Source organism: Aotus nancymaae, unplaced genomic scaffold (assembly GCF_030222135.1).
Source record: "Aotus nancymaae isolate 86718 unplaced genomic scaffold, 86718_ANA_hifiasm-v0.15.2.pri h1tg000036l, whole genome shotgun sequence".
Taxonomy (NCBI): Eukaryota; Metazoa; Chordata; class Mammalia; order Primates; family Aotidae; genus Aotus; species Aotus nancymaae.
Genome location: NW_026988450.1, coordinates 31,455,599 through 31,476,685, shown reverse-complemented (window position 1 = coordinate 31,476,685; position 21,087 = coordinate 31,455,599). Strand labels below are relative to the sequence as shown.

Sequence of the window (21,087 nt, the reverse complement as noted above, 5' to 3'; positions counted from 1 at the left end):
AAGGGATCACAACTCCTCACCAGCAAGGGAACAAGACTGGATGGAGAATGAGTGTGATGAAATGACAGAATCAGCCTTCAGAAAGTGGGTAATAAGAAACTTCCGTGAGCTAAAAGAACATATTCTAACCCAATGCAAAGAAACTAAGAATGGTGAAAAAAGATTTGATGAAATGCTAACGAGAATGGATAACTTAGAGAGGAATATAAGTGAATTGATGGAGCTGAAAAACACAACATGAGAACTTCACGAAGCATGCACAAGTTTCAACAGCCGAATTGACCAAGCAGAAGAAAGGATATCAGAGGTCGAAGATCAACTCAATGAAATAAAACAAGAAGGCAAGATTAGAGAAAACAGGGTAAAAAGCAATGAACAAAGTCAACAAGAAATATGGGACTATGTGAAAAGACCTAATCTACGTTTGATAGGTGTACCTGAATGTGATGAAGAGAATGCAACCAAGCTGGAAAATACTCTTCAGGATATTATCCAGGAAAACTTCCCCAACATAGCAAGGCAGGCCAATATTCAAGTCCAGGAAATACAGAGAACACCACAAAGATATTCCTCAAGAAGAGCAACCTCAAGGCACATACTCGTCAGATTCACTAGGGTTGAAATGAAGGAGAAAATGCTAAGGGCAGCCAGAGAGAAAGGTCGGGTTACCCACAAAGGGAAGCCCATCAGACTCACAGCAGATCTCTCAGCAGAAACCCTACAAGCCAGAAGAGAGTGGGGGGCTGATATTCAACTTTCAACCGAGAATTTCATATCCAGCCAAACTAAGCTTCATAAGTGAAGGAAAAATAAAATCCTCTGTGAACAAGCAAGTACTCAGAGATTTCATCACCACCAGACCTGCTTTACAAGAGCTCCTGAAAGAGGCACTACACGTAGAAAAAAACAACCAGTACCAGCCACTCCAAAAACATACCAAATGGTAAAGAGCATCAACACAATGAAGAATCTGCATCAACCAACGGGCAAAACAGCCGGCTAGCATCGAAATGACAGTATCAAATTCACACATAACAATATTAACCCTAAACATAAATGGACTAAATGCCCCAATCAAAAGACACAGACTGGCAAATTGGATAAAAAGCCAAAACCCATCAGTGTGCTGTATCCAGGAAATCACATGCAAGGATACACAAACGCTCACAATAAAGGGATGGAAGAAGATTTACCAAGCAAATGGAGAGCAAAAAAAAGCAGGAGTTGCAATTCTGATCTCTGATAAAATAGACTTTAAAGCCACAAAGATCAAAAGAGACAAAGAAGGACATTACATAACGGTAAAAGGATCAATGCAACAAGAAGAGCTAACGATCCTAAATATATATGCACCTAATACAGGAACACACAGATACATAAGGCAAGTTCTTAATGACTTACAAAGAGACCTAGACTCCCAGACAATAATAGTGGGAGACTTTAACACACCATTGTCAATATTAGACAGATCAACGAGACAGAAAATTAACAAGGATATCCAGGACTTGAACTCAGACCTGGACCAAGCAAATCTAATAGACATTTACAGAACTCTCCACCCCAAATCCACAGAATATACATTCTTCTCAGCACCACATCACGCCTACTCTAAAATTGACCACATAATTGGAAGTAAATCACTCCTCAGCAAATGCAAAAGAACGGAAACCATAACAAACAGTTTCTCAGACCACAGTGCAATCAAGTTAGAACTCAGAATTCAGAAACCAACCCAGAACCGCACAGCTTCATGGAAACTGAACAACTTTCTCTTGAATGTTGACTGGATAAACAATGAAATGAAGGCAGAAATAAAGATGTTCTTCGAAACCAATGAGAACGAAGACACCACATACCAGAATCTCTGGGACACATTTAAAGCAGTCTCTAGAGGAAAATATATAGCAATAAGTGCCCACATGAGAAGCAAGGAGAGATCTAAAATTGACACCCTATCATCAAAATTGAAAGAACTAGAGGAGCAAGATCAAGAAAACTCAAAACCTAGCAGAAGACAAGAAATAACTAAGATCAAAGCAGAACTGAAGGAGATAGAGACACGAAAAACCCTTCAAAAAATCAATAAATCCAGGAGCTGATTTTTTTAAAAGATCAACAAAATAGACAGACCACTAGCCAGATTAATAAAAAAGAAAAGAGAGAATAACCAAATAGATGCAATAAAAAATGATAAAGGGGATATCACCACAGATTCCACAAAAATTCACACCATCATCAGAGATTATTACAAACAACTCTATGCACATAAACTAGAAACCCTGGAAGAAATGGATAAATTCCTGGACAGTTGCCTCCTCCCAAGCCTAAACCAGGAAGAAGTCGAAATCCTGAATAGATCAATAACAAGTTCTGAAGTTGAGGCAGCAACTAAGAGCCTACCACCCAAAAAAAGCCCAGGTCCAGATGGGTTCACAGCCGAATTCTACCAGACATACAAAGAGGAGCTGGTACCATTCCTTCTGAAACTATTCCAAATAATCCAAAAAGAGGAAATCCTTCCCAAATCATTTTATGAGACCAACATCATCCTGATACCAAAACCCGGCAGAGACTCAAAAAGAAAAGAAAACTACAGGCCAATGTCCATGATGAACATAGATGCAAAAATCTTCAATAAAATACTGGCAAGCCGATTGCAACAGCACATCAAAAAGCTTATCCACCATGATCAAGTAGGATTCATCCCGGGGATGCAAGGCTGGTTCAACATATGCAAGTCTATAAATGTAATTCACCACATAAACAGAACCAAAGACAAAAATCACATGATTATCTCAATTGATGCAGAGAAGGCCTTCGACAAAATTCAGCAGCCCTTTATGCTAAAAACCCTCAATAAACTAGGTATGGACGGAATGTATCTCAAAATAATTAAAGCTATTTATGACAAACCAACAGCCAACATCATACCGAATGGGCAAAAACTGGAAGCATTCCCTTCGAAATCTGGCACTAGACAAGGATGCCCTCTCTCACCACTCCTATTCAATATAGTACTGGAAGTTCTAGCCAGAGCAATCAGGCAAGAAAAAGAAATAAAGGGTATTCAATTAGGAAAGGAGGAAGTCAAATTGTCTCTATATGCAGATGACATGATTGTATATCTAGAAGACCCCATCATCTCAGCCCAAAATCTCCTGAAATTGATAAGAAACTTCAGCAAAGTCTCAGATATAAAATCAATGTGCAAAAATCACAAGCATTCCTATACACCAATAATGGACTTAAAGAGAGCCAAATCAAGAACGATCTGCCATTCATAATCGCTACAAAGAGAATAAAATACCTAGGAATACAACTAACCAGGAACGTAAAGGACCTCTTCAAGGAGAACTACAAACCACTGCTCAACCAAATAAGAGAGGACACAAACAGATGGAGAAACATTCCATGTTCATGGTTAGGAAGAAGCAATATCATAAAAATGGCCATACTGCCCAAAGTAATTTACAGATTCAACTCTATCCCCATCAAGCTACCAATGACCTTCTTCACAGAACTGGAAAAAACCACCTTAAACTTCATATGGAACCAAAAGAGAGCCCGCATAGCCAAGTCAATTCTAAGCAAAAAGAACAAAGCAGGAGGCATCACACTACCGGACATCAAACTATACTACAAGGCTACAGTAATCAAAACAGCATGGTACTGGTACCAAAACAGAGATATAGACCAATGGAACAGAACAGAGGCCTCGGAGGCAATACAACAAATCTACAACCATCCGATCTTTGACAAACCTGACAAAAACAAGCAATGGGGAAAGGATTCCCTGTTTAATAAGTGGTGTTGGGAAAACTGGCTAGCCATATGCAGAAAGCAGAAACTGGACCCCTTCCTGACACCTTACACTAAAATTAACTCCAGATGGATTAAAGACTTAAACATAAGACCTAACACCATAAAAACCCTAGAAGAAAACCTAGGCAAAACCATTCAGGACATAGGTGTAGGCAAGGACTTCATGACCAAAACACCAAAAGCATTGGCAACAAAAGCCAAAATAGACAAATGGGACCTAATCAAACTCCACAGCTTCTGCACAGCAAAAGAAACAGTCATTAGAGTAAATCGGCAACCAACAGAATGGGAAAAAATTTTTGCAGCTTACCCATTTGACAAAGGGCTGATATCCAGAATTTACAACAAACTAAAACAGATTTACAAGAAAAAAACAAGCCCACTCAAAAGTGGGCGAAGGATATGAACAGATACTTTACAAAATAAGACATACATGAGGCCAAGAAACATATGAAAAAATGCTCATCATCACTGGTCATTAGAGAAATGCAAATCAAAACTACATTGAGATACCATCTCACGCCAGTTAGAATGACGATCATTAAAAAATCTGGAGACAACAGATGCTGGAGAGGATGTGGAGAAATAGGAACACTTTTACACTGTTGGTGGGAGTGTAAATTAGTTCAACCATTGTGGAAGACAGTGTGGCGATTCCTCAAGGACCTAGAAATAGAAATTCCATTTGACCCAGCAATCCCATTACTGGGTATATATCCAAAGGATTATAAATCGTTCTACTATAAGGACACATGCACACGAATGTTCATTGCAGCACAGTTTACAATAGCAATGACCTGGAACCAACCCAAATGCCCATCGATGATAGACTGGACAGGAAAAATGTGGCACATATACACCATGGAATATTATGCAGCCATCAAAAACGATGAGTTCACGTCCTTTGTAGGGACATGGATGAACCTGGAAACCATCATTCTCAGCAAATTGACACAAGAACACAAAATCAAACACCGCATATTCTCACTCATAGACGGGTGTTGAGCAATGAGAACACATGGACACAGGGAGGGGAGCACTATACACTGGGGTCTGTCAGGGGGAAATAGGGGAGGGACAGCGGGGGGTGGGGAGTTGGGGAGAGATAGCATAGGGAGAAATGTCACATATAGGTGAAGGGGAGGAATGCAGCAAATCACACTGTCACATATGCACCTATGCAACAATCTTGCACGTTCTTCACATGTACCCAAAAATCTAAAATGCAATAAAAAATAAATAAATAAATAAAGTCAGTTCATGCAGGGGCTTACAGGTGTACCCAAATAATTTGGATTTATTCTCTAATCTAGGACCTGAAAATGCAAATGTCTATAGGGATCTTGTAAAAAAACGTGAATAAGTTGGCCGGGTATAAAAAAAATAGTAATTGTGAAGACTACACCTTATTACTGTCAACTCATGGATGTCTAATACATACTCCTGGCCCTCAGGCTGCACACATATATAAGTACAAATGATATAACATGATGATTTGTCTCTATTCATGTACCAAAAGCAATAAGATCATAGAGGAGGGCTTACTTAATTCATCTGAGGAAAGCAGGAAGATATTACTGATATTTTATTTGAGGTAAACTTGAGGAATAAGCAGAAGCTCATCTTTCTATTTCTACCTATACTCCAACATACTCCCTTCATTCCAATCAGGTTGGTCTCCTAACTGTTCCGCAACACCCACACTCCTATGTCCTCTCTCAAGTCTCACTTTGCCTAGTGTGCTCTGCCTTCTTTACTTACTCAATTTTTGACAACCCTTAAAGACTCAGTGCAGAACTTCCTCAAGCATAAAATCCTTGACTTCCCAGGTACCAAAGCCTAATTGAGAACATACCAGAGGCTGGACATATTAGAAAATGTAAAGATACATGTGACACAGCCGAGTGTAGAAGTGCTCAGGAAAGAGTGTTTTCTTGTGTGTGATGAGAAATTTTTGGGTTTGAGAGTCAAGGAGTAATTGGCTCTGTGACTTCAGCAGGATCATCTAGCCTCTGTTTACCTCCATTTTCTTAGCTAGAAAATGGACAATTATCCTCATGGTCATTATGCTTCCTTTCAATTCTAAGATTGTGACTCTGATTTTGAAAAACAAGGTGCTCTCTTATATTTCTAGTAGGATTTCCACATATTTTCAGAAATTTTCTGTGTAGTATGTTGAGTAGAAAATCACTCATCAAGGTCGCACTGTTGAAGAGTATCATTTCTGTGCCATTATAAATATAACTCCTACCATGGGTTTAAAAAGTTGCATAGGTCACAAGTTCATTGAGAAAAAAAATCAGCTATCATGTTACTCTGTTACTATTTTGGTTATCTCACATTAAAGATAGATTGTTTGTGGTTCTTTCTCTGGACCCACAATGTCACGGCAGTAAGATGATAGAGGGCAGGTGGAGTGCAGATCCTGAATATTAAGATTAAAGAAACACTGCCTATGAAAAATAACATACATGAATTAGAGAATTTATGGAATTAAACCAAAATAATTAATGAAGTTACTTTGTTATTTTAGTAATAAATTATGGAAGATTTATGTTATAAACAGTCAACAGGTTATAAAATACCATACTTTGTTTTAAGTATGGTATTTTTTAAATTTAACAATTTTTAAGTTTGGTATTATTTAAATTTAACAATTTAAATAATAAATTGTTGATAGCTATTTGCAAAAACTAGGAAGGTATTTTCTGTTTTCTATCTCTGAGCTAGAGTGTAGTGGCGTGATCTCAGCTCACTGCAACCTCCACCTCTTGGGTTCAAGCAATTCTCCGGCCTCAGTCTCCCAAGTAGCTGGGGCTACAGGCACATGCCACTGCCCCCAGCTAATTTTTTTTTTATTTTTAGTAGGGACGGGATTTCACCATATTGGGTAGGATGGTTTTGATCTCTTGACCTCATGATCTGCCCACCTCAGCCTCCCAAAGTGCTGGATTACAGGTGTAAGCCACAACACCCAGCCATGTATTCTCTTAGTATCTACTATTTATTATCAGTTACCTAATTCCAACTTGCTGCATTAGTTGTACTTTTGGTTTTAAGCAAAAGAACCAACTCCAGCTGGATTTAAGCAGAAGCTGATCTATTGAAAGAACATTAGATTATTTCATGGAGTTCAAGGAAAAGTCCAGAAGAGGGAACAACCAGATCAACTTCAGGGATCTTAACAGTAGAACTTCATGGACCTTCTCACCACAGATTTTCCTTTAGTTCGACTTTAGTTCCTGTATCTTCCAACCTGTATCTCTCTTCCTTTCCCCAAATTTTAATTCCTAGGAAAGAGCATCTATTGAACACAATTTGGGTCAAATGTCTTGCTCAAGCACACCCAACTATGACAAAAAAAGGTATGTCAAAAGAGTGATATATTACAAACAAAGCCACCAGAGAGCCTACCTTGTAGAAGAGACCAATGTTTGAGAAAGGGAGAAATGTTAGGATCCAGCAAGCCACCTCAAGATGTGCCTGCCCATTGCACAGGCTTCCTTCTGCTGTGATTTTTGCCTCCTTCTTCCTCCCTTCTCCAGTTATTTATATCTATCTATCACTGTATAAAAGTATAGCTTGTCCTTCTAGGGGTATATATTTTACATAAAATTAAAATAATGAAAGGGGCAGAATAAACAATCTTCTGTTATTCTATAGGTGATAATATAAACAATTCAGTTTGATTGTACCATACAGAGGCATCCAGAAGCTGATCTAAAATATTACGAACATAGGGACTAATCATCAGATACGGTCTATGGAAATGTAATAACTTTTACTTTGACCAATTACAGAATACTCTTTCTTGATTACTAAAGATGTTTATTTCTTGAAAGTAAAATCTAAACGTTTATCAGTACTAGATATTCTTAAAGAGAAAGAAAACATGTAGTATGTATGTTATACCCCCTTCAATAATTTATGAAGGAAGTTCTTCTTGGACAATTTCAATGACGTAGATCTTTAACCTCCTCCTGTTATCTGTACACCCTTACTTCTTCAAAGTGTAATTCCCCTTGGCTCCTGAAATATTGAACTATCAGGTTTTCATCATCACAGGTCACTTTTGCTACTACATTCACCTCCATTCACAAAAGAAGGACACATTCCAAGGCTCGTTTTTATCTTGGCTTTTCTTTTACTCATTTATTTACGGAATTCAAGGATATAATTTCCACCTCAAAGCCAAGACTGCCAAGTCTATCCTGAAAACTACCTATGTTTTAGTCTACTTGTTACTGGTTGAGGGTAGTTGTCCAGGTTCTTGATGTTCTGAACAAAGAATGGGACAAAATGCACAATCAAAGCAAGGCAGTGAAAGCAGATTTTAAATAAAAGTACACTCCACAGGGTGGAAGCAAGCACAAGCAAGTGGCTCAAGTGCATCTGTTACAGAATTATCTGGGGTTAAATACCTTCTAGAGATTTCCCATTGGCCCGCAACCCGTCTGATTTGTTGCAGGAGGGGACCAATCAGAATAAAAAGTAGGCCCACGACCAGTCGGATTGCTTGTGGAAGGAAACCAATCAGAGGTACGTTTTCAACTTCCATGCAGAAAAAGGAGGAGTTGCAACTGCCACACAGAGAAAGGAGAGGTTGTAAAGGGAGTAGCCTCTGATATCTAGTCAGCATGAATCGGCCTTAGGTTCCCTGCCTCCAGACCCTATTTTCCTGCCTCATTTCCCCCCTGAGAAATGTGATTCCCATAAATCTTTATGGCAAGCAGAGGGACTGATCGTCTTTCTTCTGTAACTGCTTCATGCTGACTTGGGGCACAACCCTTGCCTATTGGGGACCATGGAACTTCTTCCCTGCTCTAACTAGTGTAGGCAGGGTAGTTTATTGATGGCTTAGGGTGCTGTCTTCATTTGGAACTGGCTGGCAACCTTGTTGCATGATCATATGAAGCTCAATGGTCTCTAAGTGGGAGGAAATGAATTTGGTTAAAAGATATAATGGAAACTTCAGGAGGTGGATACCTATGCTATCAGGAATATTTAAAACATTCTGCTTAATTGCTACAAAGGAAGAGATTTCAAACCTTTGAAAAACACAAACTGCAAAAATATATTAAAATGTGGCCATTATTATCCAGCCTACAGTAATTATGCAACAATTGCACCAAGGAAAGTTGGTAGACATTTACTTATCTTTTGGCTGTCTTGTAAACAGGTACTTCAGGTCTTCCACAGGTTCACAGGTGTAGTGACTGATGGAAACTTCAGATTCCAGGATCAAGGCCTCAGGTGTCACAGACTTGATCTTTGAAAGATGTATCCAATTATTTAATCCTAGTACTTTGATCATGGAAGACATGGCCAGCACCACTGAAAATGATCCCTACCATTTGAGCTGTAGTTGTTGAGCAGGTGATCCTTCCTTCTAAGTTTTAACAAGTACCTTATCTCCGGGCCTCATTTTGGGCTGCTGGTTAGCTCCTGGTATGGGAGCCTTTGAGTTCCAAACTTTTATTAAAGCCTGCTGAAATTGTCCTTTAACTAGGTATTTTACTAAACCAGCTGTCTCTGGATCAGTAATTATATCATTAGTTAAGAATAGCCTTCTGTATAAAATTTCATATGGGTTTAGGTTAATTTTTGCTCTAGGGGTATTGCAGATCCTTAAGAGGGCTATAGTCAGTAAGCTGACCCAAATATCTGATGTTTCCTAACATAGCTTACCGAATGCTTATTTTAGAGTTTGGTTAGCCCTTTCTACTTTCCCAGAGGATTGAGGCCTCCATGCTGAATATAAATCGTTTGATTTCAAAGGACTTAGCGACCCCTTGAGTTATTTGGGAGATAAATAATGGGCCATTATCACTTTGGAGACTCTGAGGTTACCCAAACTGGGAAACTATTTATTGTAAGAGAAACTTTATAACCTCATTAGCCTTCTCTGTTCTGGTAGGGTAAGTTTCGACCCAATCAGTAAAGGTATCTATTAGCACTAACAAAAACTTGTATCCTCTGCAAGCTGGCATTTGGATTAAGTCTAATTGCCAGTCTTTCCCTGGGTAAGTTCCTCTCCTCTGGACTGGTTCTATTAGAGGAGGCATTTTGTTTCCTGGACTGTTAAACCCACACAGTGAGCAGGATCAACAGACCTGTTTAACCACTGAATCTATGTTAGGGCCAATGAAAAGCCTGTTAACCATGGTCAGAGTGGCATCTCCATTGGGCTGTTTGAGGGAGATTTAGTTTGGTCCCATGTATCATGAGGATTCTTGTTTTTGTCACCCTTGCTCCTTTATTAACTGTTCTTCCTGTAGTGTGTATTCAGGATCCATTGGGGAATCACATAAAAGAAGCAGTGCTGGGATCCCCTAAGGGAAAATGAAGGGATTCATTTTCTCTATCAACCCTTCTGTTTGCTTGTGCTATAGGTGTTAAGTCCCTTTGATGTCCCCTACAATGGATTGTGGCTACAGCCTTTGGCAGGTGTATTGCTTCCAATAGCTGAAGAATTTCAGGCCTATGCTTTACTGGGGAGTATTTGCTAGTTAGTAGTCCCTTTTCTTTCCAGATTGTAGCATAAGCATGAAACACAAGGAATACATACTTAGAATCTGTATAGGGATCATAACTGGTACCCTCACATTTTCAGCAGGGGCCTGGCAGAGGCTTAGCACAGTCCTTTGCCCAGTGCCCAGCCTCCTTGCACTTGAAGCAAGAGCCCTTGCTGGCATTATCCCTGGGGTAGCAGGGCTGGAGGGAGAGTTAAATATGGTGTTCCCCTATGAGTGTGACGGGGGGCTTAGTAGGGTCTCTTAACAGTGTTTGGGTGTTAGCCTCAGGAGCACTTGGCAAGGGGCTACACGGGGGCAGTTGCTATTCACCCTGGAACAGGTGGCCCTTATAAAAGGGGGTCATCTATAGTATCTAGTTCTGCTTTTGAACTTTCCTTTGGGGTGTATTATTAGATTTTGGTATAGGGCCATCAAGTCCTATACATGTGATCTCTGACTGTTTGTACTGCCTCTTACAAGGATATGACTAATTGCAGGATGGTGTCATAATCAAGACTATTATTGAACACCCATTGTTCCAGGATGGGCAGCTCATAATGAGACCAAACAGTATTGCAGAAAAAAAAAACATAGGTTTTTCTCTTTAGATTTTCAGGGGCATATTGATTCCAATGGTAGAGGATGTAGCCAAGCAGGGAATCAGGTGGAGTAGATGGTGAGTTGCCCATAGTGGTGTGCAAGACAGAAGATGACTTTGAAAAGTGGAGGGCTCATTAGATGACCCAAATTTTACCTGGAGCATCCCTCTGGAAAAATTCTGGACCCTGACCAGGGACCCCTCTTAGTCCATCAGATGTCTGCGACCGAGCTTTCCCTCTTGTCCCTGGATAAAGGCCTCTAATTCTAGAACAAACCTTTGGATTTTTTTCCTATCGCACTTAAAACAATTCTTTAATTCTCTAAATTTGGACAAGATTAAGTTCTACATAGATTCCCTTTCATGAATCGCCTCCATGAGTCACACAGACCATCTACAACATGCCCAAACCCTGTAACTTATCCTTAGCCAGTCGAGTAGGGGAAGGGAAGAATTTAACATAAGGAAAAAAGGTTTAAGTCGCCTGAAACATGTGTGCATTCACCTTGGACGAGCTGCCACTGCCAATTATATCACACATAGGGATCAGGGACTATAACTGGAAAAAACAGAAAGGAGTCCTTCCCCCTTCTGGGCAAGGCAGCTATCACCATTCACTCCTGTGTCTTCAGTTAACACCAGAAAGTGGCCCCAGTTGCCCTCAATTACCAAGGGGCTACTAGGAAATGGCCAGTGAAAGACTGAAAAGAAAAGGACTCAAGTCCCTCACCTGAACCAGGTGGTGGCAGTCCGGTGCTTCCACATGGACCTTTCATTTTCACCAGAGAGTGACCCTGGCCAGAAACCTGCAGTTGCCTCCATGCTTAGGCACAGTGTCCATCAAGAATCCCAGCTTGGAAAGGAAAAAGGGAGAGAAAGAGGAAAAAGTAAAACCAAATCCCAAACTTTGGGCTTACCTCCTTGCTGCCTCACTAAAATGTGTTACCAGTTGAAGGTAGTTGTTTAGGTTCTTGGTGTTTTGAACAAAGAATTGGAGAAAACACACAAGGCAAGGAAAGCAGAGATTAATTTTAAATGAAAGTACACTCCACAGAGCAGAAGCAGGATCAAGCTAATGGCTCAAGAGCATCAGCTACAGAATTTTCTGGGGCTTAAATGCCCTCTAGAGGTTTCCCATTGGCCCATGCCCAGTCTGATTGCTTGTGGGAGGGGACCAGAGTGAAAAGTAGGCCCTCAAGTCTGGTTGGTTGTGGGAGGGGACCAAGAGGTACTTTCATTTTTCAACTGCCACCCAAATAAAGGAGGGTTTGCAACTGCCATGCAGCAACTGCCATGCAGAAAAAGGAGGGCTTGAAAATGTGTCGGGGAACAGTCAGAGTGGTGGGAAAAACTGTAAGGAAAGAATGCAAACCTTCTGAAAGGTTGGAAGGTTTTGCAGAGCACCAGGGCAGAATCGCTGAAGGCAGTTGTTTTGTAACCCTGAGGCAGAGGGCAAGGAGTAGGTAAAAGGGAGTGTAGGGGAATTTATCCTAAGCTGGCTTGTTTATTTATATTGACCAGGAACTGACCTTTGATCATCTGCCTGACTTTCTCTGAAAGGGGAACAATAAATGTTAATGACCTACAGGTTGTGTTTGTTCTTTTTCTCTCTTGTACTCTCTCAGGTTTTCAACATTGTGCCTGCACTCAATAAAAGCAAGCAGCTGGGCCGGGCGCGGTGGCTCACGCCTGTAGTCCCAGCACTTTGGGAGGCCGAGGCGGGCGGATCACGAGGTCAAGAGATCGAGACCATCCTGGCCAACATGGTGAAACCCCGTCTTTACTAAAAATACAAAAAAATTAGCTGGGCGTGGTGGTGCGCGCCTGTAGTCCCAGCTTTCGGGAGGCTGAGGCAGAATAATTGCCTGACCCCGGGAGGTGGAGGTTGCAGTGAGCCGAGGTCGCGCTGCTGTACTCCAGCCTGGCGCCTGGTAACGGAGTGAGACTGTCTCAAAAAAAAAAAAAAAAAAAAAAAGGGAAGCAGCTCCAGCTTCTCGGGACTGCTCTCTGGCTACCAGAGCCAGGCAGTCACCTAGCTGTTCTTACTTACACTGCATACCTGTGTCTGAGTATTCATTTCATCTGTCGGCCAGGGTCTGCGGGACAGACCTGGCAAAAATAAGAGTTGCCTCTGATATACAGTTAGCATGAATCAGTCTTAGGTCTCCTGCCTTCAGACTCTGTTCTCTTACTTAACATTGTTTCTACAGAATTTTATTTTTATTTCATTCACAATGAAAGGGCAGAATTTCTCAAACCAAAACTACCATGTCAAAAACCAGACTATTCTCCAACCTTTATTTCAAAATGACCACTATCACTTTTTCCCACTCTTGGTCAGGCAGTAGAATAGGGTCTGGAAGCAAAGAACCTAAGACCCATTCATGCTGACTTCCTAGAACTAAATCAAAAGGAAAATTCCAGCTTTGCACTCCCAAGTAACCAGAGGCTACCCGCTTTGCAACCCCCTACCCAACCTTCTTGACCCTTGGTGTCAGGGTCTAGTATTTATTTGCATAGGAGTATAACTTTGTAACTTTAGCCTCTGATTGGTTGCAGGCAAATCTTTCATTTACATAGGGTGTAAACCAAGTAACCAATGGGAAATCTCTAGAGGGTATTTAAACTCCAGAAAATCCTGTAACCAGGGCTCTTGAGCCACATACTGGAGGCCACTCCCACTCTGTGGAGTGTACCGTCATTTCAGTAAATCTCTGCTTTCCTTGCTTCATTCTTTCCTTGCTTTCTTTGTGCGTTTTGTCCAACTCTTTGCTCAAAACACCAAGAACCTGGACGACTTGTAGTCAAGACCCTCCATGGGTAACATTGGGACTACACCAAAGCCTTAGAAATCATAGAATGATTTTTTTCAACCACATTGCCCAATTCTAATGATGAACAGGCCTGTAGACCAGTCTGAATCTGGGAATTTGCCTATCAAAGATCAGCTTTCCCTACTCCATAGATCTTCAGAAGCACAAGTCTAACAAGGCTAATATTCTACCATTGGGATCAAATTGCTCACTAGATATTTAAAAGACACTAAAGAATTTCAGGGGTTCTTTGCTAATGAGGACTTCCGAATTATGTAGAACGGATGAGCTACTAAGCAGTGTTCTATCTTCCTACTCTTCTAATCGATTGTCATCCCTTAAAGCGCTGCTAATTTTGGAAAACAATCTATAACCTGTTAGAAACAGCACGAGCTGGTGATGACTACAAGTCCCATGATGCAAAGTATGAGCGTGGACCAATGTTGGTCATAGTGCCTTCTGGGAATTGTAGTCTTCTACTCACCTGTTTGGCAAACTAGGTATTGTAGCATCCATTTCTTAGAAGTTCCCTTGGAAAAGTAAAGATAGTGAAGAGAATGTCGATTTACTGCCACAGGTTTACATTTATCCTCGCTACCGAAGCGCCCGGCGGGACAACTCCAGTCGCGCCTCCGGCGGGCGGGTCCCCTTGGCGTGACATCACTTCCGGCAGCGATGTCCCAAGCTCGGCCCCTCCTACCACAAGGCTGGGATCTTGGGCCCGGCAGCAGGGCAGCGACTGTCTGAGGCGGGGAGCGGCTGCTTTCGGGGCGGGGGTGGGGGATTGTCACGTGAAGCTTCTCGCAGCTAAGGGAAGAGGGGAAAAGCTGCGGCTGAGGAGAGTCGGGTTTAACCGTCAACGGGAAGCGCGCTTGTTCAGGATCGCGGAGTGGGCTGAGGTAGGGACAGGGTCGTTATTTCAGGACAGGCTGTCGCAGTCCTGGGTTCCCGTACGGGTGACACCTGCAACCTCGGTGTCTGGCGGGCGGCGAGGGGCTCCGCGGGAGAGTGGAGAGGCGCAGCAGAAAGCCTGGCCACCTTCAGGCCACCGCCGACTCCACTCTGCGTCTGGGAGGCTCTGGGGCGCATCTGGCAGCGGAGGCGGGAGTCTGAGAGCCTAGGGAGCGGCAGGTCTCGCCGCCCGCAGTGCCGAAGACGCGTGACCGGCGCAGACCCGGGCCTTACCTTCCGAGGGTCGAACTGCGCCTGGTATTTGCGACTTTCCTCCCGCCCACTGGGTTGCTCAGCGTCGGGCCACCTCACCTGAGGTTTTCCAGAGTGAGACTGAGCTGACTGCCTGGGAGCATCTCCGCACCAGGGCAAAAGCGAAGAAGCTCCTAATGAGCACAGCACGTTTTTTATTAACGCTTAAGTAGCGCTCACTTCTTTGGACGTCAGTGATTGTATTGATATGCGACCTCGGCGGCCTCAGGTAGTAGAGTGACAAAGGCCAGGTAGATCCCTCGGGCCTTGAGAAGGTTGAGATTTCAGGCTATTTACTTGTTTGTGGGGAGGCCATCAGACGAAACCGAGGAGCGGTGAATCAGCAGCTCAAGTTTCACGGATCTTTGATAATGGGAAAGGTTACCGAGAGCCACGTGCTGAGTTAAAAATCTTATTTCAGCATCTTTCCAAGTCCAGGTGACTCCTTTCTTACCTTTGCCACCAGTAGAGTTTCCTATGGAGAGTTGGGCAGCAGATCCGTTATTGTTGTGTGTAGCCTTGTCATTTTGTTGGTCTGTAGTTATTGCAGTTTCTAATGAGTTTATAATTTAACAACATGATAGTAAACCATTTCTTCTTTGTGTTATGATACTATTCTGACACAAGATATACTAGCTATTTTGATAACAGATTCTTGAGTATGAGTTATAAAGATGTAAATACCGTCAGTTTATCGCAGAGCAGAATTAGGGATGACCTGGAAGCTGTGAAGAACGGTTAAACTTTTCACTAATTTTGTTGCATATAAGTTTAATGTTCACTGAGTTTTATCTGAGTAACTTGACCAAGTATGTTTTTTAAATCTTGGGTTCTATAAAATTTTACTATGTAGCATCTAAGCATCCGGTTCACTGTTACTACTCTGTGTAAGTCTTTATAAGTTTCACTAATTAAATTGAAAGGTAATGTGAATAGATTTCTTCCCTTTCTAATTAAATCCAGAGGTAATGTAGATAGTTTTCCTCCCTTTCCTCTCTTCCTGAATGTAGTACTGTCAGGATGATAAGCATGGAATAAGACTTCAGGAGGCTCTTTACCACTGTTTCTCCTACCAACTTTTATATAGACGAAATCAGGTTAAAATGAACATTACAGAAATAGTTCACGAGGAAATAAAGTAGGGGGAAGAGGGATAGCATGTAACATGGGTTCAAGAAAAAAAGAGTGTGAAGTAGTTTTGCTCTCTACTTTGCAAATAGGAGTCCTTAGAGACAACTGAAATTAAAAGAAGGGTTTCGAGGTATGTTTTCATTCCAAATAAAATAATAGAGTGTCATAAAATTGAAAACATTTTTTCTTTTGCATCCTGTTGCAGATTAAAGACTAATGTTTTACTATGTCTTCTTCATTTTTAGTGAATTCCTAAGAAGAAAATAATGGATTGTATACTAGTTGTTCTCTAAGTGTGTTTGGACTCAACAGTGTGCAAGCTTGTTCAAAAGCCAAAAGAAGATGGCAACTCCTTATGTCCCAGTTCCTATGCCCATAGGAAACACTGCTTCCAGTTTTACAAACAACAGAAATCAAAGAAGTTCTTCTTTTGGCAGTGTCTCAACAAGCTCAAACTCTTCTAAAGGCCAGTTAGAAGACTCAAATATGGGTAATTTTAAACAGACAAGTGTTCCTGATCAAATGGAAAATACTTCATCTGTCTGTAGCAGTCCCCTCATTAGGACTAAATTTACAGGTGCAGCTTCTTCCATTGAGTATTCTACTAGAGGAAGAGAGACTGAAGAACAAAATCCTGAAACCGTGAACTGGGAAGATAGACCATCTACCCCTACTATACTGGGTTATGAAGTGATGGAAGAAAGAGCTAAATTTACTGTAAGTATTGACTTCTGCTGTATACCAGTACAAAGTGAAAGATTGGCTAACCTATGTGTTTAAACCGGTGTTAAATTAATGTAAACCTATACTTACAATTTCTTGAGTATGAAATTCTGCTGTATACCAGTACAAAGTGAAAGATTGGCTAACCTGTGCATTTAAGCCAGTGTTAAATTAACCCCTTCTTTTAATTTGAGTTGTCTCTAAGGACTCCTATTTGTAAGGTAGAGAGAGAAAAACTACTTCTTAATGACTAATTAAATTGAACTTTAACAAAAGATTTTTGGCTGTTTGGATATTCTCTTGTGAAATACCTGTGCATGATTTTTGTTCATTTTTCTTTTGGGAAGTCTCCCTTTTGATTTGTAGTTTTCTATGCATTTTGGATATAAGTTCTTTTTCAGATACATGTATTATGACTATCCTCTTACTTTGTGGTTTGCCTTTTCAATTCCTTAATAATAAATTTGATAAACAAAACTTCTTAATTTTAGTTTGGTCCAATTTATTAATTTTTTTAGTGGCTAGCACTGTTTGAAATCCTTGCCTACTTCAAGGTTACAAAGATATTGTCCTATGTTTTCTTCTAAAATCTTTATTGTTGAACCTTTCACATTTAGATTTGTAAACCATAGGAATTGATTTTTGTCCATGGTGTGAGTTGAGGGTCAAGTCTCTTTTTTGTTTCTCCAGATGGGCTCAGTTAATCAGGCTTTTACTAAAAAGACTACTACTTCTCCTCTTCATTTTCGGTGTTCTGTGTGTCATAAACCATGTGACTATAAATGCATGAGTCTTCTTCTGTGTTCTATTTTTCCATCCTTTACTAATTTCATACTGTCTTGATTAGTAAAGTCCTATAATAGGTCTTGATATCTAGCAGTGTAAGTACTCTAGCTTTTCTCTTCAGGATCGCCTTGGCTATTCTTGGCCCTTTGCATTGAGATTTTTTTAGATCTTGAGATGAATCTGTGGAGAACTGACATCTTTACAATACCTAGTCTTCAAATCTATGAACCTAATCCATTGACTTAAGGCTTTAATTTTTTGTAGTAATGTTTTGTTGTTTTCAGTGCAGGGTTCTTACATCTTTTGGTTAGATTTAATTCTGGATATGGATGTTGTTTAATGTTCCTGTGAGAGACATCTGTTTTTGTTTTCTATTTATTGCCATTTTATATATTTTGACCTTTTATGTTTATGCATCCAGCAACCTTGCTCAACTCAGTTATTAACTCAAAAGGTTTACTTTTTCGATAAGAGTTTGTTGTTTTAGTAAAGTTTAATGTTCACTTCAATGTTTCATGCAGTAAATTTATGCCAGGATGGGAGGACCTCCAAGGAAAAATTATTGAGATAATTTATGAAGAGAGAGTTTCTAAAATTATCATAAGATTATGATATAGGAAATCTACAGGGAACTCTATTTTTTTTTTTTTTTTGAGATGGAGTCTCACACAGTCACCAGGCTAGAGTGCAATGGCGCGATCTTAGCTCACTGCAACCTCTTCCTCCCTAGTTCAAGAGATTCTCCTGCTTCAGCCTCCCAAGTAGCTGGGATTACAGGTGCCCACCACCATACTCAGCTAATTTTTTGTATTTTTAGTTTCACTATGTTAGGCCAGGCTGGTCTCAAACTCCTGACCTCGTGATCCACCCGCCTAGGCCTCCCAAAGTGCAGCAATTACAGGCATGAGCCACCGTACTCAGCCTCTCTTTTTTTAGAACAATTTTAGGAATTATAATAAACAGATGGCCAATTTCCTGAATGAAGGAATAGGCATTCATTGAGTTGATACTATGGTCTGAATGTGTTCCTTCAAATTTGCATATTGAAACCTAACCTTCAAGATGATAGTATTAAGAGATGGAGCTTTTGGAACCCAGTAGGTCATGGGAGCAAAACCCTCATAAATAGGATTAATATCCTTAAAAAGAGGCCGTAGAGAGCTTTCTTGCTTTTCCACATGTCAGGACATAGCTATAAGGCACCATCTATAAACCAGAAAGCAGGTCCTCTCTAGATACCAAATCTGTTATTGTCTTGATCTTGGACTTCTCAGACTCTAGAACTTTGAGAAATAAATTTCTGTTGTTTCCAAGCTACTGAATTTACGATATTTTGTTATAACAGACCTAACAGACTAAGACAGATGATATGTGTGAAGATGCAAGTATATAGCCAAATACAGGGTGGTGTTATAGAAAGCATTTCAAGAGACTGTAGAGGAAGAAGTAAATGACAGATATGAAGTTAGTCATATTCATTTATTCATTAACTCAACATTTTTTTAAGACCTATTATGCATCAGACACTGTTCTGGGTAATAGTGGTACAGCAATTTGAATGAAAGCCTGATAAATAAGTAAACAGTAAGACGTCTGATATGTCATATGGTGATAAGAACTATAGAGAGAAATAAAATAGAGAAGGAAGAAAGGGCGTTTCCCCAAATCTGGGGTTGGGATTTAAATAGCACTGTCAGTCATGGCCTCACAAAAAAGATATTAGTTAGTACTAACATCTTTGATGAGAGAGCCATGAGAATAAGCCATAAGAATATCTGGAGAAAGAGTTTTCAACACAAATGGGACAACTACAAAGATCCTCATGGCTGACAGCTAGTATGCTGGGGGAGGTATAGGGAATGAGATGACAGGCAGGGAAGTGTGGCACACAGATCACATCGGGCAGGAGGCCACTGTAAGGACTTTGGATTTTACTCTGCATGAGATGGGAATCTTTGAAAAGGTTTTTAAAAGAAGAGTCGGGGCCAGGTGTGGTGGCTCACACCTGTAATCCCAGCACTTTGGGAGGCCGAGGCGGGTGGATCACAAGATCAGGAGATTGAGACTGTCCTGGCCATGATGGTGAAAAATGCCAAAATTAGCTGGGCGTGGTGTCGTGCACCTGTAATCCCAGCTACTCAAGAGGCTGAGGCAGGAGAATTGCTTGAACCCAGGAGTGGAGGTTTCAGTGAGCTGGGATCGTGCCACTGCACTCCAGCCAGGCAACGAGCAAGACTCTGTCTCAAAAAAAAAAAAAAAAGTCACGTGATCTGATCTGACTTAGTGTTTTAAAAAGTTCATTCCTGTAATCCCAGCACTTTGGGAGGCCGAGGCGGGTGGATTATGAGGTCAAGAGATCGAGACCATCCCGGTCAACATGGTAAAACCCCGTCTCTACTAATACAAAAAATTAGCTGGGCATGGTGGCACGTGCCTGTAATCCCAGCTACTCAGGAGGCTGAGGCAGGAGAATTGCCTGAACCCAGGAGGTGGAGGTTGCGGTGAGCCGAGATCGCGCCATTGCACTCCAGCCTGGGTAACGAGCGAAACTCCATTTCAAAAAAAAAAAAAAGTTCATTCAGGCTGCTGAATTGACTGGTTTGGTCGAGATGGGGGAGAGTCAAAGCAGGAAGCAATTAGTAGGTTCTTGTAGTAATCCAAGGGAGACATGATGGTAATGTGGACTGAGGAAGTGGAGGAGGTCCTGAGAAGTTATAAGATTCTGGATCTATTTTAAAAGGTGGAACCAGCAATATTTCCTAATGATTTGGAAGTGGAGTGTGGGAGAAATAGAAGGTAAAGATGACTTCAAAAGTTTTGGCCTAAACAATGGGAAGAATATGGCTGCCATTTAATTAAATGACAGGTTTTGAGGGGAAGATCAAGATTTGTTCTTAGATATGCTGGATTTGAGATGTCTGTTTAATTTTGACATTAAAATGGAGATGTTACACGTGTGAATGTGTACACATATGTATGTATTGCGTGTGTATACATATAAGCTGAGTTTAAGGGAGAAGTATGAGCTGGAGATACAAGCTTGAGAATCTTAGGTTTGTAAAATAATTTTTTCTGGATATATTTTTTTGAATTGATCTCATAACTGAAAAAAGTATTAAGACTCACTGTTGATCTGATAATATATAAAGTGTCTAGTCTTTAAAAAGGATGTTTAAAAATTGACTGGGATGGGTGTTGAGTAGGATTGGGAAGGAATCATGCCATGGACCTCTGATTGATAGTGTTTTGTTTCTTGTTCATTGATATGGTTTGGCTGTGTCCCCACCCAGATCTCATCTTTAATTCACACGTGTTGTGGGAGGCACCCAGTGGGAGGTAATTAGGAAGTAGCTAACTTGCTTTTGATTTTTACAGGCTTATAGGCAGAAGGGACTTGCCTTGTCTCGGATGAGGGTCAAGGGGCAATCATGGGGGCAGATCTTTCCCATCTGTTCTTGTGTTAGTGAATAAGTCTCACAAGATCTGATGATTTTAT

General features: G+C 40.9%; 1 protein-coding gene and 1 long non-coding RNA gene across 5 annotated transcripts in view; one reads left to right on the top strand and one right to left on the bottom strand.

Annotated features, from left to right (window-relative positions):
- LOC135277967 (uncharacterized) overlaps positions 1-14,397 on the bottom strand; it is a 69,974-nt gene extending 55,577 nt beyond the window's left edge. The window contains exon 1 of the long non-coding RNA XR_010345498.1: positions 14,123-14,397. This is a non-coding gene — a long non-coding RNA (uncharacterized LOC135277967). The remainder of the gene's footprint in view (positions 1-14,122) is intronic.
- Positions 14,398-14,533: 136 nt separating this feature from the next.
- The window catches only part of SNX16 (sorting nexin 16), a 45,056-nt gene continuing 38,502 nt past the window's right edge, over positions 14,534-21,087 (top strand). For 3 of the 4 annotated variants that reach the window (XM_012474837.1, XM_012474839.1, XM_012474838.2), the window contains exons 1-2: positions 14,534-14,647; positions 16,328-16,799. In XM_012474837.1, coding sequence (XP_012330260.1) covers positions 16,425-16,799 — 375 coding nt within the window. In that variant the 5' untranslated portion in view covers positions 14,534-14,647; positions 16,328-16,424. The remainder of the gene's footprint in view (positions 14,648-16,327; positions 16,800-21,087) is intronic. The other variant, XM_012474840.1, reaches the window with a different exon arrangement.